The sequence below is a fragment of the Piliocolobus tephrosceles genome, chromosome 7 (assembly GCF_002776525.5).
Source record: "Piliocolobus tephrosceles isolate RC106 chromosome 7, ASM277652v3, whole genome shotgun sequence".
Lineage (NCBI taxonomy): Eukaryota > Metazoa > Chordata > Mammalia > Primates > Cercopithecidae > Piliocolobus > Piliocolobus tephrosceles.
The window spans coordinates 6,383,603-6,405,293 of NC_045440.1; the positions used below are offsets into that span (position 1 = coordinate 6,383,603).

The 21,691-nt window shown below is 43.8% G+C and overlaps 1 protein-coding gene across 1 annotated transcript in view; it reads left to right on the top strand.

The window, feature by feature from the left end:
- The first annotated feature begins 709 nt into the window (after positions 1 to 709).
- CSMD1 (CUB and Sushi multiple domains 1) overlaps positions 710 to 21,691 on the top strand; it is a 2,063,566-nt gene continuing 2,042,584 nt past the window's right edge. Inside the window, exon 1 of the mRNA XM_026453909.1 lies at positions 710 to 794. Within this exon, the coding sequence (XP_026309694.1) occupies positions 710 to 794 (85 nt within the window). The remainder of the gene's footprint in view (positions 795 to 21,691) is intronic.

The window sequence follows — 21,691 nt, forward strand, 5'->3', positions numbered from 1 at the left end:
TCCTCCCTGGTGTGCGGCGTGGGCTTCCCCCACCCGAGCGCCCAACAAGTCTTCCTTCTCCAGCCTGCGCGCTGCTGCGCTGAGGCCGAATGAAGCGCAGCACGGTGCTGGCAGCCCGAAGCCCCGAGGCTGGGCTCTGTCTGTCTGGGACTGCGCCGTGCCTAGCCTCGGTCCCCTCTCGGTGGGTAGGGATGGTTGAGTCCAGCCTCCACGGCAGCGGCTCCTTGTGCCACTAGCAGCCCGTCTTCTGCGCTCTCCGCCTTTTCTCTCTAGACTGGCTCTCTCCTCCCCCCGCGTCCCCCTCCCCGCATCTCCCACTCGCTGGCTCTCTCTCCAGCTGCCTCCTCTCCAGGTCTCTCCTGGCTGCGCGCGCTCCTCTCCCCGCCTCGCCCCCTCCCGCAGCCTCGCCGCCTTGGTGCCTTCCTGCCCGGCTCGGCCGGCGCTCGTCCCCGGCCCCGGCCCCGGCCCCGCCAGCCCGGGTCTCCGCGCTCGGAGCAGCTCAGCCCTGCAGTGGCTCGGGACCCGATGCTATGAGAGGGAAGCGAGCCGGGCGCCTAGACCTGCAGGAGGCGTCGGATGCGCGGCGGGTCTCGGGACCGGGCTCTCTCTCCGGCTTGCCTTGCCCTCGGGTGATTATTTGGCTCCGCTCATAGCCCTGCCTTCCTCGGAGGAACCATCGGTGTCGCGTGCGTGTGGAGTATCTGCAGACATGACTGCGTGGAGGAGATTCCAGTCGCTGCTCCTGCTTCTCGGGCTGCTGGTGCTGTGCGCGAGGCTCCTCACTGCAGCGAAGGGTAAGACGGGCTTGCTCCTGGCCGGGGAGGCGGTCGAGTCCTCCGAGGCCCCGTGTGCGGACGCGAGTGTGCGTTTTGAGGACCGCAGGGTACGGAGTGGCCGCCTCTGCCCGGCGCTGCTCCATCGCCGACGCTCGGGGAACGCGATGCCGGGGAGGGAGCTTCCATCGCGCTCTCCCAGCCCTCCTGGGCCCCCGCCCCACCCCGCCATTCCTTCCCCCTCTCCTGGGCTCAAAGGAGGTATCTCTTTTTCTCGGCGGTACAGGGTGTCAGGGAGAAAGGAACCCGAGACGAGTTGGGCTGGAACTGTGCTCCGGCGGGGCGGTGTTGCCTCCTCCGAGACGTGGACTCCACGGGTCGGGGTGGCTAAGGGGCAGTTCCCAGGACTTTCTTCCCGGACCTGACGCGCCTGGAAAAGCGGCCCGGGTGAAGCCGGCCTGGAAAGTTCGGGCTCTCCACGGGGGTTTTGGTACCAACAGGCAAAGCTCTCCGCTGGCCCGGCCTCCTCGCACCCATACACCCCATTCCTCCTCTCCTCCTTCCCTCTCCAACGTCCTCAGCCAGCGAGGAGTAGCTGCCTCTGGAAGGTGGCCCCCGCTTTCCTCTCCCCCGGACTTCGCTCCTTGCAAGTTGTAAGGTGTTGGCAAGGTGTGTGAAACAGGCTAGGAGTTCTGGACCGGCTTCCAAGTCAGATACATTCACTGTGGGCGCAGGGGGATCCTCTTTCTACCCTGGTCAGGGGAAGGAGTTTCTCTGGATGGTTTCTGGGGCTTGGGGTTCTGTGAACTTGGTTTTCTCCCTGAATGAGTTGGGGAATGTTTTATCCTAAGTAGCCTACAGGCTGCGACCTCAAGGCTGGCAATAGCTTGTGCACTTGTCTATTCTCCGGGAAAGAAAATAAGCTACCTTTTGAGAGAGGGCGAGAGAGAGGGAGAGAGACAGAAACAGAGAGAGAGAAAGAATATTGATTGATTTTCACATTGGAAATACCTGCCCCTGTCCTCATTTTTATCCTCCTTAGATGCTTTCTCTATAGTCAGCACTTCGACAGATATTCCCGGGAATATCTGTATCTATGTGGGTTTTCTTTCGTTTCATTTTTAAAGGATGGAGTCCAATCTTACGATTTTTTTTTAATGGTCACTTGCTTTTTTCCCTACATAAAATTTCCCCTTCCTCTCTAGATTCTTCCATCTTCTTTTCCACCCATTTCCTTTTCCTCCAGTGGTCCAGATGGAAGAGTGATTGGCAGGGCGAAGGAGGACTGTATCTGGTTCATTAGGAAACTCCAGATCTGCCTGGAGAGCGGGGGAGAGACGTGCCGGCTGGGCTTCCCCTCCCTGCGCTCGTCTCCACGGGGCGTCCAGGGCTCGGTGAGAGCTGACCGCTCAGCACCAGCTCCTCCTCACCCTCATCCACCCTCACAAGGGGGTGTCTGCGGGAATGCGCCCCGAGATCCCGGGGAGCGCAAACAGTGCGTCTGAGTCACCCAAGCTCGTGGTCGCTTGGGATTGGGGAGCTTCCTGCAGACGCCGACCCTCTGCCCACCCGCCCGGCTCGGTCCGGATGCCTTGGCCACTGCCGCTGACATTACCGGCTGCGGAGGCACCGCCGGCTGAGCAGGGCCCGGCTGGCAGCGGCCTCTGGTCAGCACTGGACTGGCTGGGAATTGGAAGGCGAGGCAGCTAAAGTCTAGGGCGAAGAGGGTTGTGCCCTGTGAGGAGTGCAGGGGCGTGTGTGTCGCAGCGGGGAGAAGGCAGGAGCCCAAGGGACAGGACCTGGCTTTTTCCAGTCAAGCCCCTGCGTAGAGAGGAAACACCTGCCATGCAACTCCGCAAAACTTCCCGCCCTTTCCCCTGCACTCCAAGACTATCTGGGCCCGGGGCTTCCTCCTTTTCAAGCAGGCAACTCAGCCTCTGAGCTCACTCTCGGTTCTCCCGAGTTCCGCGCGCTCCGGGCTCCCTTCCCCCGCAATTAACAGAGGTTGCTGCGTGGAGACGGCGGCGGCCCTAGCTCGGCTGCTTAATAATCCGCACACGTGTGTGCCGGGCGGATTCCGCCCCCACGCGGGTGGGCTGCAGCGCTAGGATGAGGCTGAGGCGGAGGCGAGAGGGAGGGTGTGGAGGGGCGGGTAGTGGGCGGGGGCTGCTCTGGCTGCTTCTGGGGTGAACAGGGCAGGGGGTGCAAAGTCCTGGGTGCCTCGGGCCCTGCGGGGCAGTCCCGTGGAAGAGAGCTCCTCTTGGGCGCTGCAGGCCCCAGAACCTGGCTGCGGAAGCCGAGAAGTGGAGCCCAGGGTCCCAGGCCCCTGTGGTGCTGGAGCGGTGCTGTGCGCCAAGTGCGTGCGCGCGATGGGGGTCCAGGACGCTTGGACGCAGCTCTCACTGCGCTATTGTCCGGCCCACCCGGCGGTGGGTTCGTGGAGCTCCTTCATTAACCCCACAGGGACCAAGGGCCGTGTCTCCTCCGCGCTTGCGGGGTCAAGTGCGAGCTCCTGTAGCGGCCTGGGAAGGGGCTGCAGGCAGGAAGGGGGCCGGTGACGCCAGCGCCGGAGTCGCCGTTTGTGCGCTCTGGCTATTGGGGCGGGGTCGCGTTCCCCTTGCCTAGCAAAGCCCGGGTTACCAAGGTCGGTCCTCCCCCCGGGGGCGTCGGCGCCGGGCCCCGGGGCTCGGCAACGCGCTCCAGGGCCGACCGGAGGCGCTTGCGCGCAGCAGGGCTTTCCCGAGGAGGAGCGCTCTGGCGGGAGGACGCCCGGCCACTGCCGTGGGCAGCTGCGCTGCGCGCGCCCAGGTGGCGGCACCCGCTGTGGCGAAGGCAGGCGCAGAGTTTTTGATGCGTGGGGCATAATTCGTGACCTGTTTGCGGAGTCGTGAGGCTGGAGGCGGTCGCAGTTGAGGTCACTGAAACCCGTTACTGTGGGTACCGGAGTATCAGCTTCAGCTGATGGTGCTGTACTCAATAAAGCATTGGGGGTATCGAAAATTCACTGGTGATTTCCTTTTTCTTCTTGATTATTAATGGCATCGTAAAGGTTGAGTCCCAAGTGTGCGTTTCTCTTTAAATGCCTGTTTTCAGGGACCAGGGGACAAGGAGTAAGCTGTAAGCATGTTCATCTAGTAAACAGGAATATTAATTCTGTGTGCGCTGGCTCGGATCTACCCCTTTACCTGGGGCTGATCTAGTGGCTGTTTGGACAAAGTTTGCTTCTCAGTTGTTTCTTGCATATGTGCAGCCACGAGAATGCAGGTATTTGCATGCAATTAGAGCACACACAACACTAGTAGCCCAGAGCAGCCTCATTTTCAGAAGCCCGAAAGAGAAAGGTGGAACATTCGTGAAAGTAAGTAATTCAAACATTCCCTGACCCGCCCAGCAGAGATGTGAGCACGCACTGCTGAGTTTCCAGAGGAACCCTGGAACTCCACCGCGAGAGGGGTGCACCCTCCCATACCTGCATGGTTTTAGATGAGTTACCTTATTAAAGACTCATGTCACCAAGAAGGATGCTAAGACCTTTAATTTGCTGGTCAAATTCCTTTATGGCAGAGCCGCACCCCATACACTTCCTCCTGATGAAGCCAGGACACTCCTGTGAAGAAGATACTTTCACAGAAAACCCCTAATCCCCATCCAGCAATAAAAAAATGGGCCGGATGCTGTGGCTCAGGCCTGTAATCTCAGCACTTGGGGAGGCCGAGGTGGGTGGATCACCAGAGGTGAGGAGTTCGAGACCAGCTTGACCAACATAGTGAAACCCCGTCTCTTCAAAAAGTTCGAAATTAGCTGAGCGTAGTGGCGCATACCTGTAATCCCAGCTATTGAGGAGATTGAGGCAGGAGAATCATTTGAACCTGGAAGGTGGAGGTTGCAGTGGGCTGAGATGGTGCCATTGCTCTCCAGCCTGGGCAACAACTTATCAACTTAAAATGAAGTTAATATCTCTGTAATTCCTGAGCAGATCATGTCTTTTTCCTGTTGCATTATCAGGATATTATTATTAATTACTATGGCTTCAAATCAGAACTGTTCAGCAGACAGCTATTCAGTGCTTCTAGAGCACTCATGTTGTTTGGGGTTTTAAGTCCTTGAAAAGGTAAGCAAAAGGGAGTCTTTCTTTGGAAGTGACAGGTTTTGTAAACTTGAATAGCAGGGCAATGAGGTCTCATCAAACAAGTCCAGGGAAGCAAATGGTGGGCAGGGCAGGGTGGTAGAATTCCCCCAAGTCTCAAGCATCTCACTGGCAGAAGCCTAGGGAGGAGAGGGAATGGCTATTTTTATATTGGCTTTCAGCTGGCCAATCATGCTTGATAAGAAGACTGCCACAGCCACAGTGCTGAAGCTCCTACAGGCAAAAGCAGCTCCTCCTGGGGGCAATGCTTCCTTACTCTCCAGTTTATTGTGTCAAGCAAACACCAACACAGCTTTGAAAATGTCAAGAAAATGGTTCTGCTTCCTTTAAGAAATAGATAAACAAAGGCTCGGTGGCCGGTTCGTGCTTATAAGCAGACGATACAGCAAACCCCGTGCAGACATTTCTAAGCTGTCAAAATGCAAATGGCATATTAAATACTCTCTATTCCGCTGAATTTTGAATGTGCCTCTGGTAATTTTTCTGCTGAGCTCATAGTGAAAATAAGCCATTACAACTTGCATACATGCAATTTAAGCTACATTTTCCCTTTGGCCTTTTGTATGTCTTCTGGTTGAGCTTACTTCCCTCTGTAAGATAACTAAGAAGTTGCATGCATAGTTGTATATAATGAATGTCAAGTATGTTTTTTTTTAATTTAAGTTTTATATGATCAACTAATAAATCAGAGGAAGATATTTGAGTGAAGGCAGAGATCTTCCACAGTCTACAGTATTCGTATCTTTGGGTTGTATAGGAATATTACAAGCCTGTTGTCTCCTAGGATAGGAAAGTAGGAACTTGGACTGAGAGACCAGCAGTGATAAACGTCAAGTCCAACCAAGTTGACACTGTGGCACAGCCACCATAGCAACCAGGGGCAGAATTATTATTATTATTTTTTTGTTACTGTAGTACTAGCGTGGATATGCAACCTGAGCCGAAGAAATAGATGTTTCAGCTCTACTGAAATGAATTCATCCTCAAGGTACTCAACCCTTTTACACTGACCTTCAATTACATGATCATTGTGCTTAGCACACTTGTTGTCCATTCCAGAAGAGCTGATCAGTATAAAAATCAAATAATTGCACTTAGGTATTTATGCCTAAATGCGAGGAAGGAAGGAAGTCTTTTCCCTAAGGACTCTAAAATGACCTTGAGTGACCTTTGATTAACCAGTATGTCTGTATTTTGGATGGACTTTAGTCCTTGATACTGAGGTTGGTAAGTAATGGAATTAAAATTCCCTTTACAGGAAAAAGAATAGAAGGACATTGTATAATTGAGCCGGTTGGAATTGACTATAGGGAGCTTTATGGAAATAATGCACACCTTGTTTTTTCCCTCCAGCAGATCAACCTCTTTGGATGCAGAGTGTGAAACACTTCTCTTTTCTGAGCTCAGCTGCAATTTTCTTTAAACCATTTGTATCAACCAGTACTTTCTGGGAGAGGAAAATGCCACCAGTGCTTTAGGGAAGTTGCAGAATCTTTATTTATCCTCAAATATCTTTGTTCTGTGGAGATGAGAGATTTCATCATCCATTAGGCACCCTGTCTCGTCCACCAACTCTAAATGTGTTATAAACATTCCACCGAGAAATAACGTTTCAACAAATTAACTTCAGTTAGAGTCAGTGTCACTTTGACCTATGGTGGCAACGTTTATCCCCATCTGAAATTTGTTTGGGGAATGAAAAGAAAAAACATCATACAGGCATATTTTTTTTTTGTTAAAAATAACTTACATATTTTATTTTACTGATACATTTTTCAATTTATTGGTTGGAGTCCTGAACTAGTTTTAGCTTGGTAAAAGTTATAAAAGGGAAAGGGATATTTCAGTATTTTCATTCCACCCAAATATACTTGAATCCTTTGATACTTCTATCTTAATGCTCATAATTTGATACTTGATGCTCATCATTTTAATGTAATTTTGCCTCAACCTTTGTAAAATGGAGAGTAATGCATATAATACTATGTTTTGAACGCTACCATTGTACTAGACATGCGATCAAGAAAAGCATAAATGTGAAGGAGTCAGATTGTTGGCCTCACTTCCCAGTTTTTTTCACTGTATTAGTCAGGATTCTCTAGAGGGACAGAACAAATAGGATAAATGTATATATAAAGGGGAGTTTATTAAGTAGTACTAACTCACAGGATCACAAGGTGAATCCCACAATAGGCTGTCAGCAAAGATGTGGAGCAAGGAAGCCAACAGTGCAGCCTTCAGCCTGTGGCCAAAAGCCCAAGAGCCCCCAGAAAACCACTGGTGTAAGTCCAAGAGTCCAGTAGATAAAGAACTTAGAGTCTGATGTTCGACGGCAAGAAACATCCAGCCCAGGAGAAAGATGAAGACAGGAAGACTCAGCAAGTCTGCTTTATTCTAGCCACGCTGACAGTTGATTAGCTGGTGCCCACCCACGCTGAGGGAGGGTCAGCCTCTCCCAGTCCACTGACTCAAATGTTCATCTCTTTTGGCGACATCCTCACAGACACACCCAGGAACTTTACATACTTTACAACCTTCCATCCAATCAAGTTGACACTCAGTATTTTAAATTATATAAAATATCGGCCAGATTCCAGTCCTTTTCATTTTTTACTTTTTGGCTGAATATATTTTGGAGAGCGTCAACCTCAATAAAATCCAAGAAAAACTAATATGATGTGGATATGATAACTACGACTTTTTGTCTGAATTATTCAGATAATTATAAACCGTGAACCCTGATGGAATTAAAGCAACTTTGCAAGGCACTGAACATTTTCCTAAAGTGTTGCAGCAACCCTCTGCTTTCTGTACTGAACATGCCTGTCACCGTTACCGTTATAGCTGTCAAAGTTAGGGTGGGCATGACACACAGTTTTTGAATACTCTATGTAAACTTTGTGTGCATAAGAATTACTTGTTTCAATCTTGATTCAATGCAGATTCCATGGCTTCTTTTCCAAATGATTCTCAATAAGTGAATTTTGGATGGAGGTAGAAACCTATTTATTTACTACCCACGCCCATCCCAGGTAATTCTGATACAGAGAATACATATAATCTCACTTAGGGAATGCCACATTGGTTAGTAGGTAGTAAAATATGGCTTCTAACTTTGAGATGGTAAAAATGCAATGGATATATTTGTATATGTGTAATACATGATGTATACTATATGCATTTATCTGTATATAAACATTATATATTATATATTTTAAATATAGATAGGTAGAGTCTATCGATCTGTCATCTCTCTACCTTCCTTTCAATAAAAGTGATCAAAATCTAATAATGTTTTCACTAATCCTTCACCGACAAATTAGCTGACACTGATTTCATGAAGAGTATACCACACTATGAAATTGTGCAATTAATTCAGAAGAATTTCTTCCTTATCAGTCCCTCTGTTATCAGTATTCATCATTCAATGCTGTTTAATCTGCTTTTTGTAAAAAAATAGTTTTACCACAAAGCAGAGGTTCAAGCTCCTTCTCCGTAATGTTTATATTATGGGGAGACTTCAGGGATCATTATGCTCTTTCATATAAAAATGCTGTTCGAGTGGATTATTTTTTTCTTTTACTGTTTAGTATACTCTGATATCATTAGTGTTATAGAAGAAAGGGCTAAATGTTAGATTAAAATTTGAATTATTTGGAGAGTGATCTCTAATGAATGAAAAACCTTTGAAATTAATGATAAATTGCAGGCAGTCATTTTCAAGATGCCTGAAGAACGCCTATGCCTCTCTTTAGAGCCACTTTTTTCTCCTCTTCTTTTTTAACGGAAAGTATTTTCATTGATCTCTAACCAATGAGTAATTTTCTTCTACCTGAAGTTGATATTCCTGTAAAGGATGTGGGGGACTCTCATCATTCCCCTTTCTGTAAAATTACACCTCTTTGGTAATGAGTTACATAACTGTGGTTCCTAAAATCTTGCCTGGCGGCGCTCTGAGTACATTTTCACTTCCTGTGAAAATGGTGGATTCCACTGAACTTAGAGATCTTCACTTTTATCTCAAAGGATGGGCCTTACGAATGTTCAAAGTCCATCAACAATTTTGGTCACCACATTTCAAACTCTCCCTTTTATTTGGTAGGAAAGTAGTGTACTTTGATGTATAATACAGCTGGGATAGCTGAGCATTGCAGAGTATGATCGGCACTTCACAAAAAGAAGAGAGACCTTGGCAAACTAAGAAGGGTCACGTTTTTACGAGAAATTAACTGAATTCATCAGACAATTTCTGCGCACTCCAAATGGCTTGCATTTCTTGTTGTGTCTCTTCCCCCTTTCTTGATAAAATAGAACTACTGTGGACAATGTCAGACCAATCCATCTGTGAGGGTATTTTGTTGTTGTCTTACGGTTTCAGCTATATTCATGAGGTTACATTTCACTTGTTCAACATCCGTGCTCCATTTTACATGGAAGCAATACAGATTTTAAATAGCATGCTCAATACTTTAAAAAATATAAATAGTATCAGGGGAAATTCAGGTGAGAGCAGTCATCTTGTTACTGTTAGGTGGAATTAGTTTTATTGATTAATGTGATCTGGGTAGAACTACTGTCGTTCAGGGAAGATATACACATTTTTAGTCTGATATGATCCTTAACAACGATGACTGGGGATAGGAAGAGAATTGGGAAGACTTGTCTCTTAAAAAGGATTATAGTAATAATTTTGCTCACTTAAAGAATTATGGCATGTGCCAAACAGAATCACTCAATTCAGTATAACTGTAGTACATGAGCCCTTCCTATTCACCTACATCGTATTTTTTGGAAAACTTTTATTTTAAGTTCCAGGGTAGATGTAAAGGATATGAAGTTTTGTTACATAAGGGGTTATTGTACCAATGATATCGTTACCAAGGTAGTAAGCCTAGTATCCATTAGTTACTTTTCCTAATCCTCTCCCTCCTCCCACCCTCCACCATCTGACAGTCTCCAGTGTGTGTTGTTCCCCTCTATGTGTCCATGTGTTCTCATCATTTAGCTCCCGCTTATAAGTGAGAAAACGTGGTATTTGGTTTTCTGTTCCTGGATTAGTCTGATAAGGATAATGGCCTCGAGCTCCATCCATGTGCCTGCAAAGGACATGATCTTGTTCTTTTTTATGGCTGCACAGTATTCCATGGCTACATCACATTTTTAACAAAGAAGTTGAATCTCTGAGTGCTTTCTAGGAGTTTCCGTTTTGACTTCAGAAGAACACTAAAGTCATGTAATTTGTATTTATTCAAATATTAGGCTGTTGATAGAGACGTTAATGTCAGGTACCTACTGGAAATTCCCTTGGAAGTTGAAAGTTTATAGAACCTCAAAGTGTTGTCGGTGGAGCCTGCTCAGGTTCTTGACTCCACTGCATGAAAGAAGTTCATTGCAAAACAAAAGTATGTGCTGAAAGCTGGGTCATGATGGACTGCTTGAGAATTAGACAGCCCTGTTTCATGCTGGGGAAACTCCCTTTATGGGCAGTTTATACAATTACTCATAAGAAGGCGGAGATGGGCATTGCAGTGAACCGTGTGACCAGTGGTCTTCCGGGTACACATGTGCCACTGCTCTGCATGCTAGCACATACATCACATGGATCACTAGCCTCTTAGATCTCCACCCAGGGGTGTGTTTTTTACTATTCCAGTGAGAACAGGTCAGCCCAAGGACACTAAGCATGGGTTTCTGTGCTGGCGAGAATCTGGGGGTTTTCCCTTCTGCTGTTCGTCCTCCTTGCTGCAGGATCTTCCACCCACATAGAAGTGGATATGGTTTGTACCCAGTCAAGTGGTTTGTTCTCTCTATCTGTCTGGCAAGTTCATTCCCCTTTACAAAAGGCTATGACCACCCTAATCTATCTCAAAAGAATGGAGGAGGAAGGGAAGAGGAACAACATCATGAACTGAAGATGAGGATGTTGAGAAGAAGCAGCCAGAGAACAGCCCAGAAAACTTTGTATTTTTTGATAGCTCAGTGAGGGCCAGTCGAAATGTCAAGCATGGGAATGATCCTAAAAATACTGATGCTCAGGGTCACCTTTCTCAGACGTTGATTCATTGCTCTTTAAAGCTGAAGGTTGGATGTGAAGGGTACACTACTCTCATGGGACTAGTCCCTGAAATATGCAGATTTATGTGCAACTTATGTTAGGCCTTGCTCCTTTCTACTCTCATGCAGCCAAGGGATCACACCTTTGCTTGAACATCATCTACTTATTGGAAGCTAGAACATTAGACATTTGTAAACAGTTTTCCCTGCAAGTCCTGTGGTGGTTATTCTTGCTGTTCCGGAGATTTTCTAATGACCTCCAGTATGTAGTACCAACAGGACACTGAGTGTGGAAAGAAAAGCAGTTTGTGATTTACTGGCCATGGATCTTGTTTTCTTAAGTACTGTACGTGCTTTTCTCTGTTGGGTACAGCATCTCTCTCCTAAACTGACTTTCAAAGTCCTCCATAATCAGTCTTTTCAAATGTGTCCTTGTGACTTCCAATTCAGCCAGGCCAGGTACACCCTAACTATACCTTCAGTTTTCTCACCATTGAGGAGATTTCCATTCCACCTCATCGACCGCACCTTTGAGCTTTGTTTCCATACATCTCAAGCCCACCCATCTTTGAGTCCGCTTCTAGTTCTCTCTATCATATGTTGATCACCCAATCTCTCCTTGATCTAATTCTTTTGTCAGTTACTATGTTTAAAAATTATTGGTCATCATGTAGGAAACTATAGGTTTAGGGTCCTTTAAAAAAATGTTGTTATTCCCCATCTCTACCAAAAATACAAAAAAAAAAAAAAATAAGCTGAGTATGGTGGCAGGCACCCATAATTCCAGCTACATGGGAGGCTGAGGCAGGAGAATCGCTTGAACCCTACAGGCGGAGGTTGCAGCGAGTTGAGATTGCGACACTGCCCTCCAGCCTGGGTGACACCAGTGAAACTCTATCTCAAAAAAAACAAAAAATGTTATTCTTGTTTGCTGATTTTTCACTCATTTGTTTACATTGTTTTGACCTCATAAATCTTAAAGTCCTGGGGAATTGAAGGGCACTCTTGCAAGTATCCAAGCGTCATTCTGGTTTCTTACACATTCACTGTTTCTTTAATAAACAAACATATGTTCTCAGTCTATGTAAAATACTTGATTACAGCCATTATTTTTAGTGACTTCAAATTAATGTATCATCCACATTTTGTGAAAACACTCATTGAAGAGTTGACCTAGGGAAGGTATTGGTAAAGATTTCTTCCAGTCACTGTGCCTGCTTATTTACTCACATACTGAGACTAGAACTTGTCAAAATAATTAGCTTTGAAACCTCATATTCAAGATATTATTTTGCCATGCTTATTTGATTCAATTGTGTTTCTTTTTCTTGACTGTTTTTCTTTGTATACCAAGTAAGTTATCTGAGATGTTTGCATTTTTTTCTTCCAGTGACAATAATTTAATAATATTAGAGCTTGTTCAGCAGATACACCAGCCTTCAATTGTCATTTTGATCTTCATGACTATTTTATCTCTCCTCTTTTTAATTTTAAAGAATTACATTAGAGGATTATGGAACAAAGAGGAGCTAATCAGTCTCTTTCTTTTACAACTGCAATTACAAAATTACCTTTCCAGCATTCTTTGCTGGCAACAAGATACATGGAAGGGGCATGTTGTCAGGGTGTTGAAAAGATGAGGCTTCTACCGAACTGAAAGTATAAAAAGTATAACCAAGTCGAACTTTGGGGTATGATTTATATCTCCTAGAAAATGTGTTTTTCTTTCAGTTTTTATGATGGATGGACGATAATAGGTCTTTTAAAAAGAGTTCATATACAAATACAAGAAGTGTTATATGACAAGTTGAAGGGACTATCATTTCTTCTTACCGTTTATATTTTAAGAATAGAAACTATGAGGAAGAAAAAAGTATCTAAGTTAAAGATGTGGTAAAAAGTACCTAAGTTAAAGATCTTTATTAAAATGAACTTAATAAAGCTCATTTATTGTAGCTTTAAAATCAGAATAAGAGATTTGAGCCACTTTTTAATGCCTTTAGTGACAATACTCATTCTTTGTCTCCAAATGAGGGAGACAGACAGAAAGCCAACAGTATTTGTAGCAAGATAATTTTACAACATTCTCTGTTACCCAGGTTTATCCTCTCCGCAGGACCAGATGCCATCAAGAACAACTCAAGAGCTAGAAAATAGAGCTACATAGAAGGACAGATTGGGGGAGCAATCTTCCATTTGAATACTTTTTGTATTAGCTAACTACTGTGCTGTAACATTATTCTCGCAGACTTAACAGCTTCGAACAACACACATGCATTATCTTACAGTTTCTGTGGGTCAGGGGTCTGTGCAGGTCTTGGCAGCTTGGCTGGATCTCTGCTTAAGGTCTCACAAAGCTGCAATCAAGTGTTGGCTGGGACTTCATTGCCGCGTGAGGCTCAGCTGGGGTAGAATCCGTTTCTAAGATAGTTGGACAGTTGGCAGAATTCAGTCCCTTGCAGTTGTAGGAATGAGGCATTAAGTTTTTGGCTGGCTTTCGGCCAGAGTTTACCCTCAGTTCCTGGGGGCCACACACAGTTGTCACCTGAGACTTCCTAGCATTGCTCAAGCCAGGTTAGGAGTGGGGTTGGGGGAGAGAGGAGGTGAGAGGGAGACTCCATAGTTGGGTGCTACAATTTCATATGTAACCAATCACATAATCTGTACACATAATCACGTGTAGCCTATCGCTGTCAGTTTACTGCGCTGGTTGAAAGCAAGCCACGGGTCCCGCCCACTCTCAAGGAGAAAAGGATCCCTAGGGCATGGACATCAGCAGGTGGGAGTGCCGTGTGGGCTCCCTAAGAGTCTGTTCGCCACACTGTTCTAGAAAAATAATATAAAAAGGTCATCTCACAATCAGTCAGCAAAGAACTTAGGAACCGTTAAGTATAAATAGGTATTTTATAGGAAGAACAAACATAAATAATAAATGTAGGAAAAGATCCCGAAGTGTATAATTGATTGAAACCAGTGCATTAAACATTGTCATTTTTCCTCAGTGCATTGTGAAACTCTAACTGATGATATCAAGTTTTGGTTGTGCACAGAGAAGACACTCCCTTATACTCTTGTTGGATATCTAGAAAAATGAGGGGAGGGGATAATTCAGCCTTATCAGTCAAATGCTAAACTATCGGATGTTTCGATCTAGAGAGTTAATACATCCTGCTGCAATAGGGGCTTATTCACTATAGCCCCCTCTCTCATACTGAAAAGTTGGACAGAGCTTAAATGTTTACCATCCCAAACTGGCCAAATAGATTGTTGTATGACACGCTGTACTGCTCCCATGAATGTGTTTCCATGGTAAAGTATTGAGTTGAACATTTCAAATAATATCTATATTTTGATCCCATCTTCAGGTACAGAAAAGGCAAACTATTTCTATACACATGGGAAATATCTGAAAAGATGCACGCATCTTGGTGTCATCCTTAAATCTTGTTTGGTTTCTTCAAATTACTATGTCAACTTTCTCTAAGTAAAATAATAACTGTTAAATTTTTTAAAATTGAAAAGGATAAGTTGCTCTTACTACTCCACGTTGTTGGGCAAAGTAGAGATAGATAATAAGATTTTTTTTTTTTTTTTTTTTTTTTTTTTTTTTTTTGTGAGAAAGAGTCTCACTTTGTCACTCAGGCTGGAGTGCAGTGGTGCGATCTTGGCTCACTGCAGCCTCGACCTCCTGGGATCAAGCGAGCCTCCCGTGTCAGCCCCCCAAGTAGCTGGGACTACAGGCCCATGCCACCATATCCAGCTCATTTTGTGTAGTGTTTTTTGCAGAGACAGGGTCTTGTCCTATTGCCCATGTTGGCCTTGAACTCCTGATCTTAAGTGATCCACCCACCTCAGCCTCCCAAAGTGCTAGGAGTACAGGCATGAGCCACCACGCCTGGCTGGATAAGATTTTTGAATTCAAAGTGATCTTCCAGTTCATAAATTCAAGTCTCTCATTTATGCTTGTCCAGAGGAGTTCAGTATCTCACCCAAAAGGCAGAGCTCAGTCTAAGGAATTCTTTTTTCATTTTACAGTGTTGCTCCCAGGAGGCCCACAGGCCTCTTGAAAGCCTCCTTGCCTGACAAACTCCTTCCTTCCCACACACACCAGATCAGACCTGTCTCTCCATCTCACCCCACCTCCATTGCTGCTTTGCTGGGGCTCTTAAGTGCAACTGAAGCACTGATTCTCTCCCGATCTAATAGGCACACAGCCCTTGTGGCTACACTCTGGGAAGAGCAGCATGCTAGGAAAGTTCTGGACTTCAACCTAAGATTACCCAGGCAGCTGGAGAAGCACAGTTTCCAACCTCGAAGCTCCGGAGATGGCTGAGAGCCGTCTCTGGTGCCACAGAACCCTCAGTGGGTGTGTGCTACAGGGTTTTATTGCTTTGTTAAATATGAAATGATGGTAATTTATTTGAGGTGAAAAACACATGGTTGTGATAACATTGTGTTATATTAACTAGTTAATACGTTTTATATCAGTATGATTTGATCTGTGTATTTGTCACTACAGAATATTTAATTTTGAATAACTACACACATTTTCACCACACCAACATATTTTGTGAGGACTGCTCATATTAGCACAATTAGGCAATTGCGTTTTTAGATTTCTTAATGATTTAAATAAATTGCAGAACAAAATGATTTCAAAAAAGTGAAAACTAGCTCCTTCTTTAGGTAGACAGTGAGTATCTTTGATAGAAATAATTTCCCTTGGTTTTCACACACTCAGGGGTTCTAAAGGTACCTTTGACGGTGTCTGCTATAGAGCTAAGTAAGCCCGAGTTCTGTCTCCTCTCCTCCTCACAGTGTGTGGCCTTGGAAAATATTAAACTTCCTGACACTTGGTTTCCTTGTCTTTACAAAGGGAATGTCAACTGTGCTCAATATCATAAGGATTACATGAAGAAACACATGTAAAAGGCATAGAACCATGCATGGCTTTTACTAAGCTTAAATAAATGTGAGAGGCTATTTTATTACAGCAACTAAAAAAAATCAGACTCTCAGTTCTATGAGATGTGTCCTCCAAGTTCATCATTTGAACTTGTACATGAAATTTAGCTTGAGTACAATTAAAGACTCGGTAGAGTCAGGGAGAAAAGACATGTTTTAACATCATTTAACACCAGGAAGGCCTGGAAATTTGAAGTGACTATGAAAAGAATAATGAGAGGAAAGAATAGAAAATTTCGCTCTTCAAAGTAGATTTTTAAAGTTTGCTACTACTTTCTCCAGAGTTAGTTTTTCTAAAGATCCTGATGTCTTGGTGCTGACTGCTCCCAATAGCTCTGTCACCCTGGTTGGAGTGGCACGATCTTGGCTCACTGCAACCTCCACCTCCCAGGTTCAAGCAATTCTCCTGCCTCAGCCTCCCAAGTAGCTGGGATTACAGGCACCTGCCACCATGCCCAGCTCATTTTTGTATTTTTGGTAGAGATGAGGTTTCACCATGTTGGCCAGGCTGGTCTTGAACTACTGACCTCAAGTGATCCACTCCCCTTGGCCTCCCAAAGTGCTGGGATTACAGGCGTGAGCCACTGTGTCTGGCCCATATATTTTTCTAACTGCTTAGTTTTGTTCAAAAAAGCATTTGAGGCTACTTTTGAGTGTTTTAAATGGTGTGAGTTCCCAATGAAGCCACTTGAAAAACATAATTTAGTTATTTACTTGGCAATATAGTAAATCTGTTACCTTTCTGAAGGTGAGGGGCAGTTAGTGAAATCAGAGATGCTGGGTTTATTGAAATCTTTAAAATAAGTAGGGTCCAATTCATTGACTTAAACATACCCTCCACCCAAACTAAACATGGAGGGCTCAATAATGTTAAGACAGTCAGTGTGATCTGGCTTTTTCCTTCTGGCTTAAGATTCCAAGTTTAGCGTGTCCTGACTCAAATTAGAGGGATCCTTGAGTTGAAAAAGCTGCTGTACCTCCACCTGCCTGTTCCCCCTTTGCAATGATATCTTAAAAGGTAGGGTCTCTATCTGTGAGATCCCAAGTTATAATATAAAAATAAATCCCAAATTATGACATTAAAATTAGATGTTTCTTCCAGGGCCACGTGACTGAGACCTTTGGAATAGGCTACCTAGAACTCAAGTGGCCATGATTGAGATACATACTTCTCAAAGTCGGGTATGCTGCATCTGGCTGTAAAAGTGAATGGGTATCTCTCACACCAATTATGACCAAGCACACATCAACAGGGAACCCTTGTAAATACAACCCCTGTGCAGGACCCTCAGCAACGAATGGCTTGTGAGGTCTTGGGTATTGGATACTCTTTGACTGTGTGAATGAATCAGTTGATTGAGTATTAATGATGGCTCTTCTTCCACTGTGCTTAGTCTAGTCCTATCAGACCAGCCCTATATTTATTCAGTAAAGGCGCTGCGGCATGCTGAATGTCTTTCAATTGCAGTGCCTTCATCTCTAGCAGGTGAACCTGGTTAGTGACTTAGTTTTCAAATACGATCTTCTTAGGAGGCGCTCACTTAACAATTATATCAACAAGTGAGACAGCTGGGTCTGTACGTGGGTTAACGCAGCAGCTGTTGAGTGGGTGCGTGTTCAGGAGAGTGATTTCACTGAGATCCACCCAAAGGCGGGCTGGAGCCGGTCACTGTGCACTGTGCTCCCTCTCAAAGGGAGCTCTGTGAATTTAAGTTTTCATGCCAATGTGAAGAAAGCCCAGAAGAGAGGAGACCTTTCCCAACGTGCATGAGTCCGTGGACATGCACCCACCCGTCACACAAAACAGTCTCCACCAGCCTGAAATCCTTTCAACCTGTGCCATGGGGAAAGCTGTTCAATGGGCCTGGGGTAAGTGGTGCTGCGTTTTCAATCAAGGTTAGAAGGGCATATAACCCTTCTTGCCTTATTTCAGGGAGTAGAATGTTAAATTCCACTCGTATCTTTGCAGAAAGAGTTTTGCTCTCACTTGGCTTTTATTGAAGGAGATATGTATTCAATTAAATATAAATTAATATGGACAGAAAATAGTTAACAAGGAAAAGTACAAAACAAATGATCAATACCATAGGAACATTTTAAGGCCAACAATTGATATAAATGTGTTCCATCTTGAGAGAAACACCAATATAACTTGATACTAAAAGCTGTATAAAAATGAGCACTTTGCCAACACTTAATATGGTCAGTTCGAGTACACACGGGAGACATCTGACAAATTGCACTATTAGGAGAGAAAGACAACAGCATCTGCCCTCATTCCACTGCTTCAGAACACCGTTGATGCTCTGAAGGATTTTCTTTATGTTTATAGCTGACCAGCAATGGCCCTCTGTATTTCTTTAAGCACAGTTGCCCTAAAGTGGCACTTACTTAAATGAATATTTAATAAAAACATCGGTGAGAGGAAGTGATGCGTCATATACCTTCCATATCACATTTGCTTCGAAAGTGAAGCTCATTTCCAACAAGCACATGCTGGACATGGCGTGGGGTGTATTAAAACAAATACAAATGCTGGAGTAAAATACCTTCTCATCCTGTTTAGGGTGGACGAGGGTCGTAGCAAATGAGTTTAAACACACGATGGGCTTGTCTTTAAGCTGTTTATAAATTGTTGCCTTATTTTGGACATACTAAAATCAGTCCCAATAATTTGGTAAGTACTGAATTTTAGGCATGCCACAGAGGTAAGGATGAAAAACAATGTAATATAGGAACATCATGAAGTCAGTTTTTGCATTTTTATCAATATTATATTTAAGAACAAACTTTCTTTACATTTTATTAAAATACCTTCATTAATTGAATGTAATATGTAAATAGATAATTATGTTAAGTTTCAAAAGAAACAGAAGGAACAGCTGCAACTTCTGAGGTAGCTACTCCATATATTTGTAAATCAATTATTTATTGTTACACAGGTGTATTGCTTAACTCAGAGGTTTGGGATACGAATCATCTTGTCACCCAGGTAGTGAGTTAGGGGCCAATGGGTGGTTTTTCAGCCCTTGTCTCTCTGCTGCCTCTAGTATTCTCCAGAGTCTGTTCTTCCCTTATGTCCATATTTATCCGATATTTAGGCCCCAGTAGTAAGTGAGAACATGTATTAACCAATTATGGACACTTATGCTTAAGAAATTATTACCTGCAAGTAAACAAAAGCTCCAGTCCAAATCAGAAAGGCATGAATGTCTGTTGTCCAACTATTTCTTTTTCAAGCAGATTTTCTCATAGTAGATAAAATTATGTTTTATCACATATGGCTGACGTGAGCAAAGTAGGAAATACTATTTAATCCTCTCTGATTGGCTTATCTCAGAGTGCTGAGTTCCATGAGTGGTATCTGCTGGGTTTTGTTCTGTTATTGCAAAAAAAAAAAAAAAAAAAAAAAGAAAACACTGTATACACCATTCATGACTCTTCCACAGCTGGTCATGGTGGTTATTATGGAAACAGTTGGCCATGTCTTCATTGCCACAGCACATCAGATGAAACTCTGAGGAGCTTGCAATGGTAAGATCCCTTTGCTTACTTCCTGAATTACCACTACCTCACTTGAGAGTAACACGTGTTCTGTTCAGACGCCGTACTTGTACCTGGAGCCTACAGGATGGGGTTTCTAGTCCAAACTCCACTGTATTCCAGTTTTGGGACATTCCTGGGCTTCACTTCCTTCATCTGAAAAATAAGTGATTTGTTCTTTCACTTTCAGCCCTGACATAATTTGATTTCTATTTTTAGTGGCTATCCGATCAATCAATACATACTTAGAAGGTTAAAGTAAAGTAGCCCACATTCAATAAGGCCACTTCCAGCCAGGAAGTAAAAGGAATACTTGTTGTGTGTGCAATTATTCTTTTTCTTTTCTTATTGCTAATGCATTTAACTCAATAATCTACAGTCTCTCTTCAAATGATACACAGCAGATATTCCCTTTAGTTAGCATAAGTTGAAATTAATTATCCTTTGAGACTTTTTTTCTGGTATTTTCATAACCTTAAAAATAAAAGTCACCCTGGTGAATTAAAAACAGTAGGAGCTTGGTTCTCTCTTAATTCACTGGAACCACTCGGTCACATTGATTATCTTTCTTATGTGTACCTAGCCCTTCTTAGTAGATAAATGCTTATTGCAGCTTTTGGGGAGAAACCTCCTTCCCCAGTCTGTGCTAGATGTGAATGCCTTCTAGTACAGCTGTACAAAAAAAAAAAAAAAAATCAATTTTCTGACAGACTACCATATATAAAATTTGGACTTGAATCTACTGTCGAATAATTCTTTGTCTCTCTTTTGAAACCCCAGTATATCAACATTAACCATCAGTTTATTTGTGTGAAAGTTGATACAGTTGCAACATAGTTACAATACTTAATCACATACATCATCATTGGGAGATAGCTCAATACTGTATTTTATCATCACATATTTTCCTGACAAAGATTTGAGGCTCAAAATATCACCTTCTAGTCAGATGCTGTGGATTGCAGAGCAAAGACCAAAGTTGATATCCTTCAACATCTGTCTTACTCTTAGGTCTCTGAGTCTAATCATTGTTTCTACATGCCTTCCAACTGCATATTCTTGCTACCATGTACAGAATTTAAAAAATATATATGTTGACGTTTGTTATACAATAAAATGTCGACTCCAATCTTTTTCCAAAGATTGTACTCATTGAACTAACTCTCACATTATTATGTTAAAAATAATTTTCCTGTAATGATCATTCGCCATCAACATGTAGTGATTTATATACAGCCTATGTCTCCTAAAATTCTGTCAAAAAATTCAAATATATCTTGACTCCAAATATAAATATCAGAGATAATCAAGGGAAACTTTTAATATTGCAGCTAAGTGCTAACCGACATGTGAAACATTGTGAGACTGTGCTCTTCAAAAATAAAATCTTGCACCTGTAATCCCAGCACTTTGGGAGGCCGAGGCAGGTGGATCACTTGAGGTCAGGAGTTCAAGACCAGTCTAGCCAACGTGGTGAAATCCTGTCTCTGCTAAAAATCCAAAAAAAAAAAAATTAGCGGATATAGTGACATGCGCCTGTAATCCCAGCTACTTGGGAGGCTGAAGCAGAAGAATCACTTGAGCCCGGGAGGCGGAGGTTGCAGTGAGCCAAGATCACACCACTACACTGCAGCCTGGGCAACAGAGTGAGACTCTGTCTCAAAATAAATAAATACACACAGTGAGCCAAGATCACACCACTACACTCCAGCCTGGGCAACAGAGTGAGACTCTCTCAAAATAAATAAATACATGCAGTGAGCCAAGATCACACCACTACACTCCAGCCTGGGCAACAGAGTGAGACTCTGTCTCAAAATAAATAAATACACACAGTGAGCCAAGATCACACCACTACACTCCAGCCTGGGCAACAGAATGAGACTCTGTCTCAAAATAAATAAATACACGCAGTGAACCAAGATCACACCAATACACTCCAGCCTGGGCAACAGAATGAGACTCTGTCTCAGAATAAATAAATACATGCAGTGAACCAAGATCACACCACTACACTCCAGCCTGGGCAACAGAGTGAGGCTCTGTCTCAAAATTAATAAATACATGCAGTGAGCCAAGATCACACCACTACACTTCAGCCTGGGCAACAGAGTGAGACTCTGTCTCAAAACTAATAAATACATGCAGTGAGCCAAGATCATACCACTACACTCCAGCCTGGGCAACAGAGTGAGACTCTGTCTCAAAA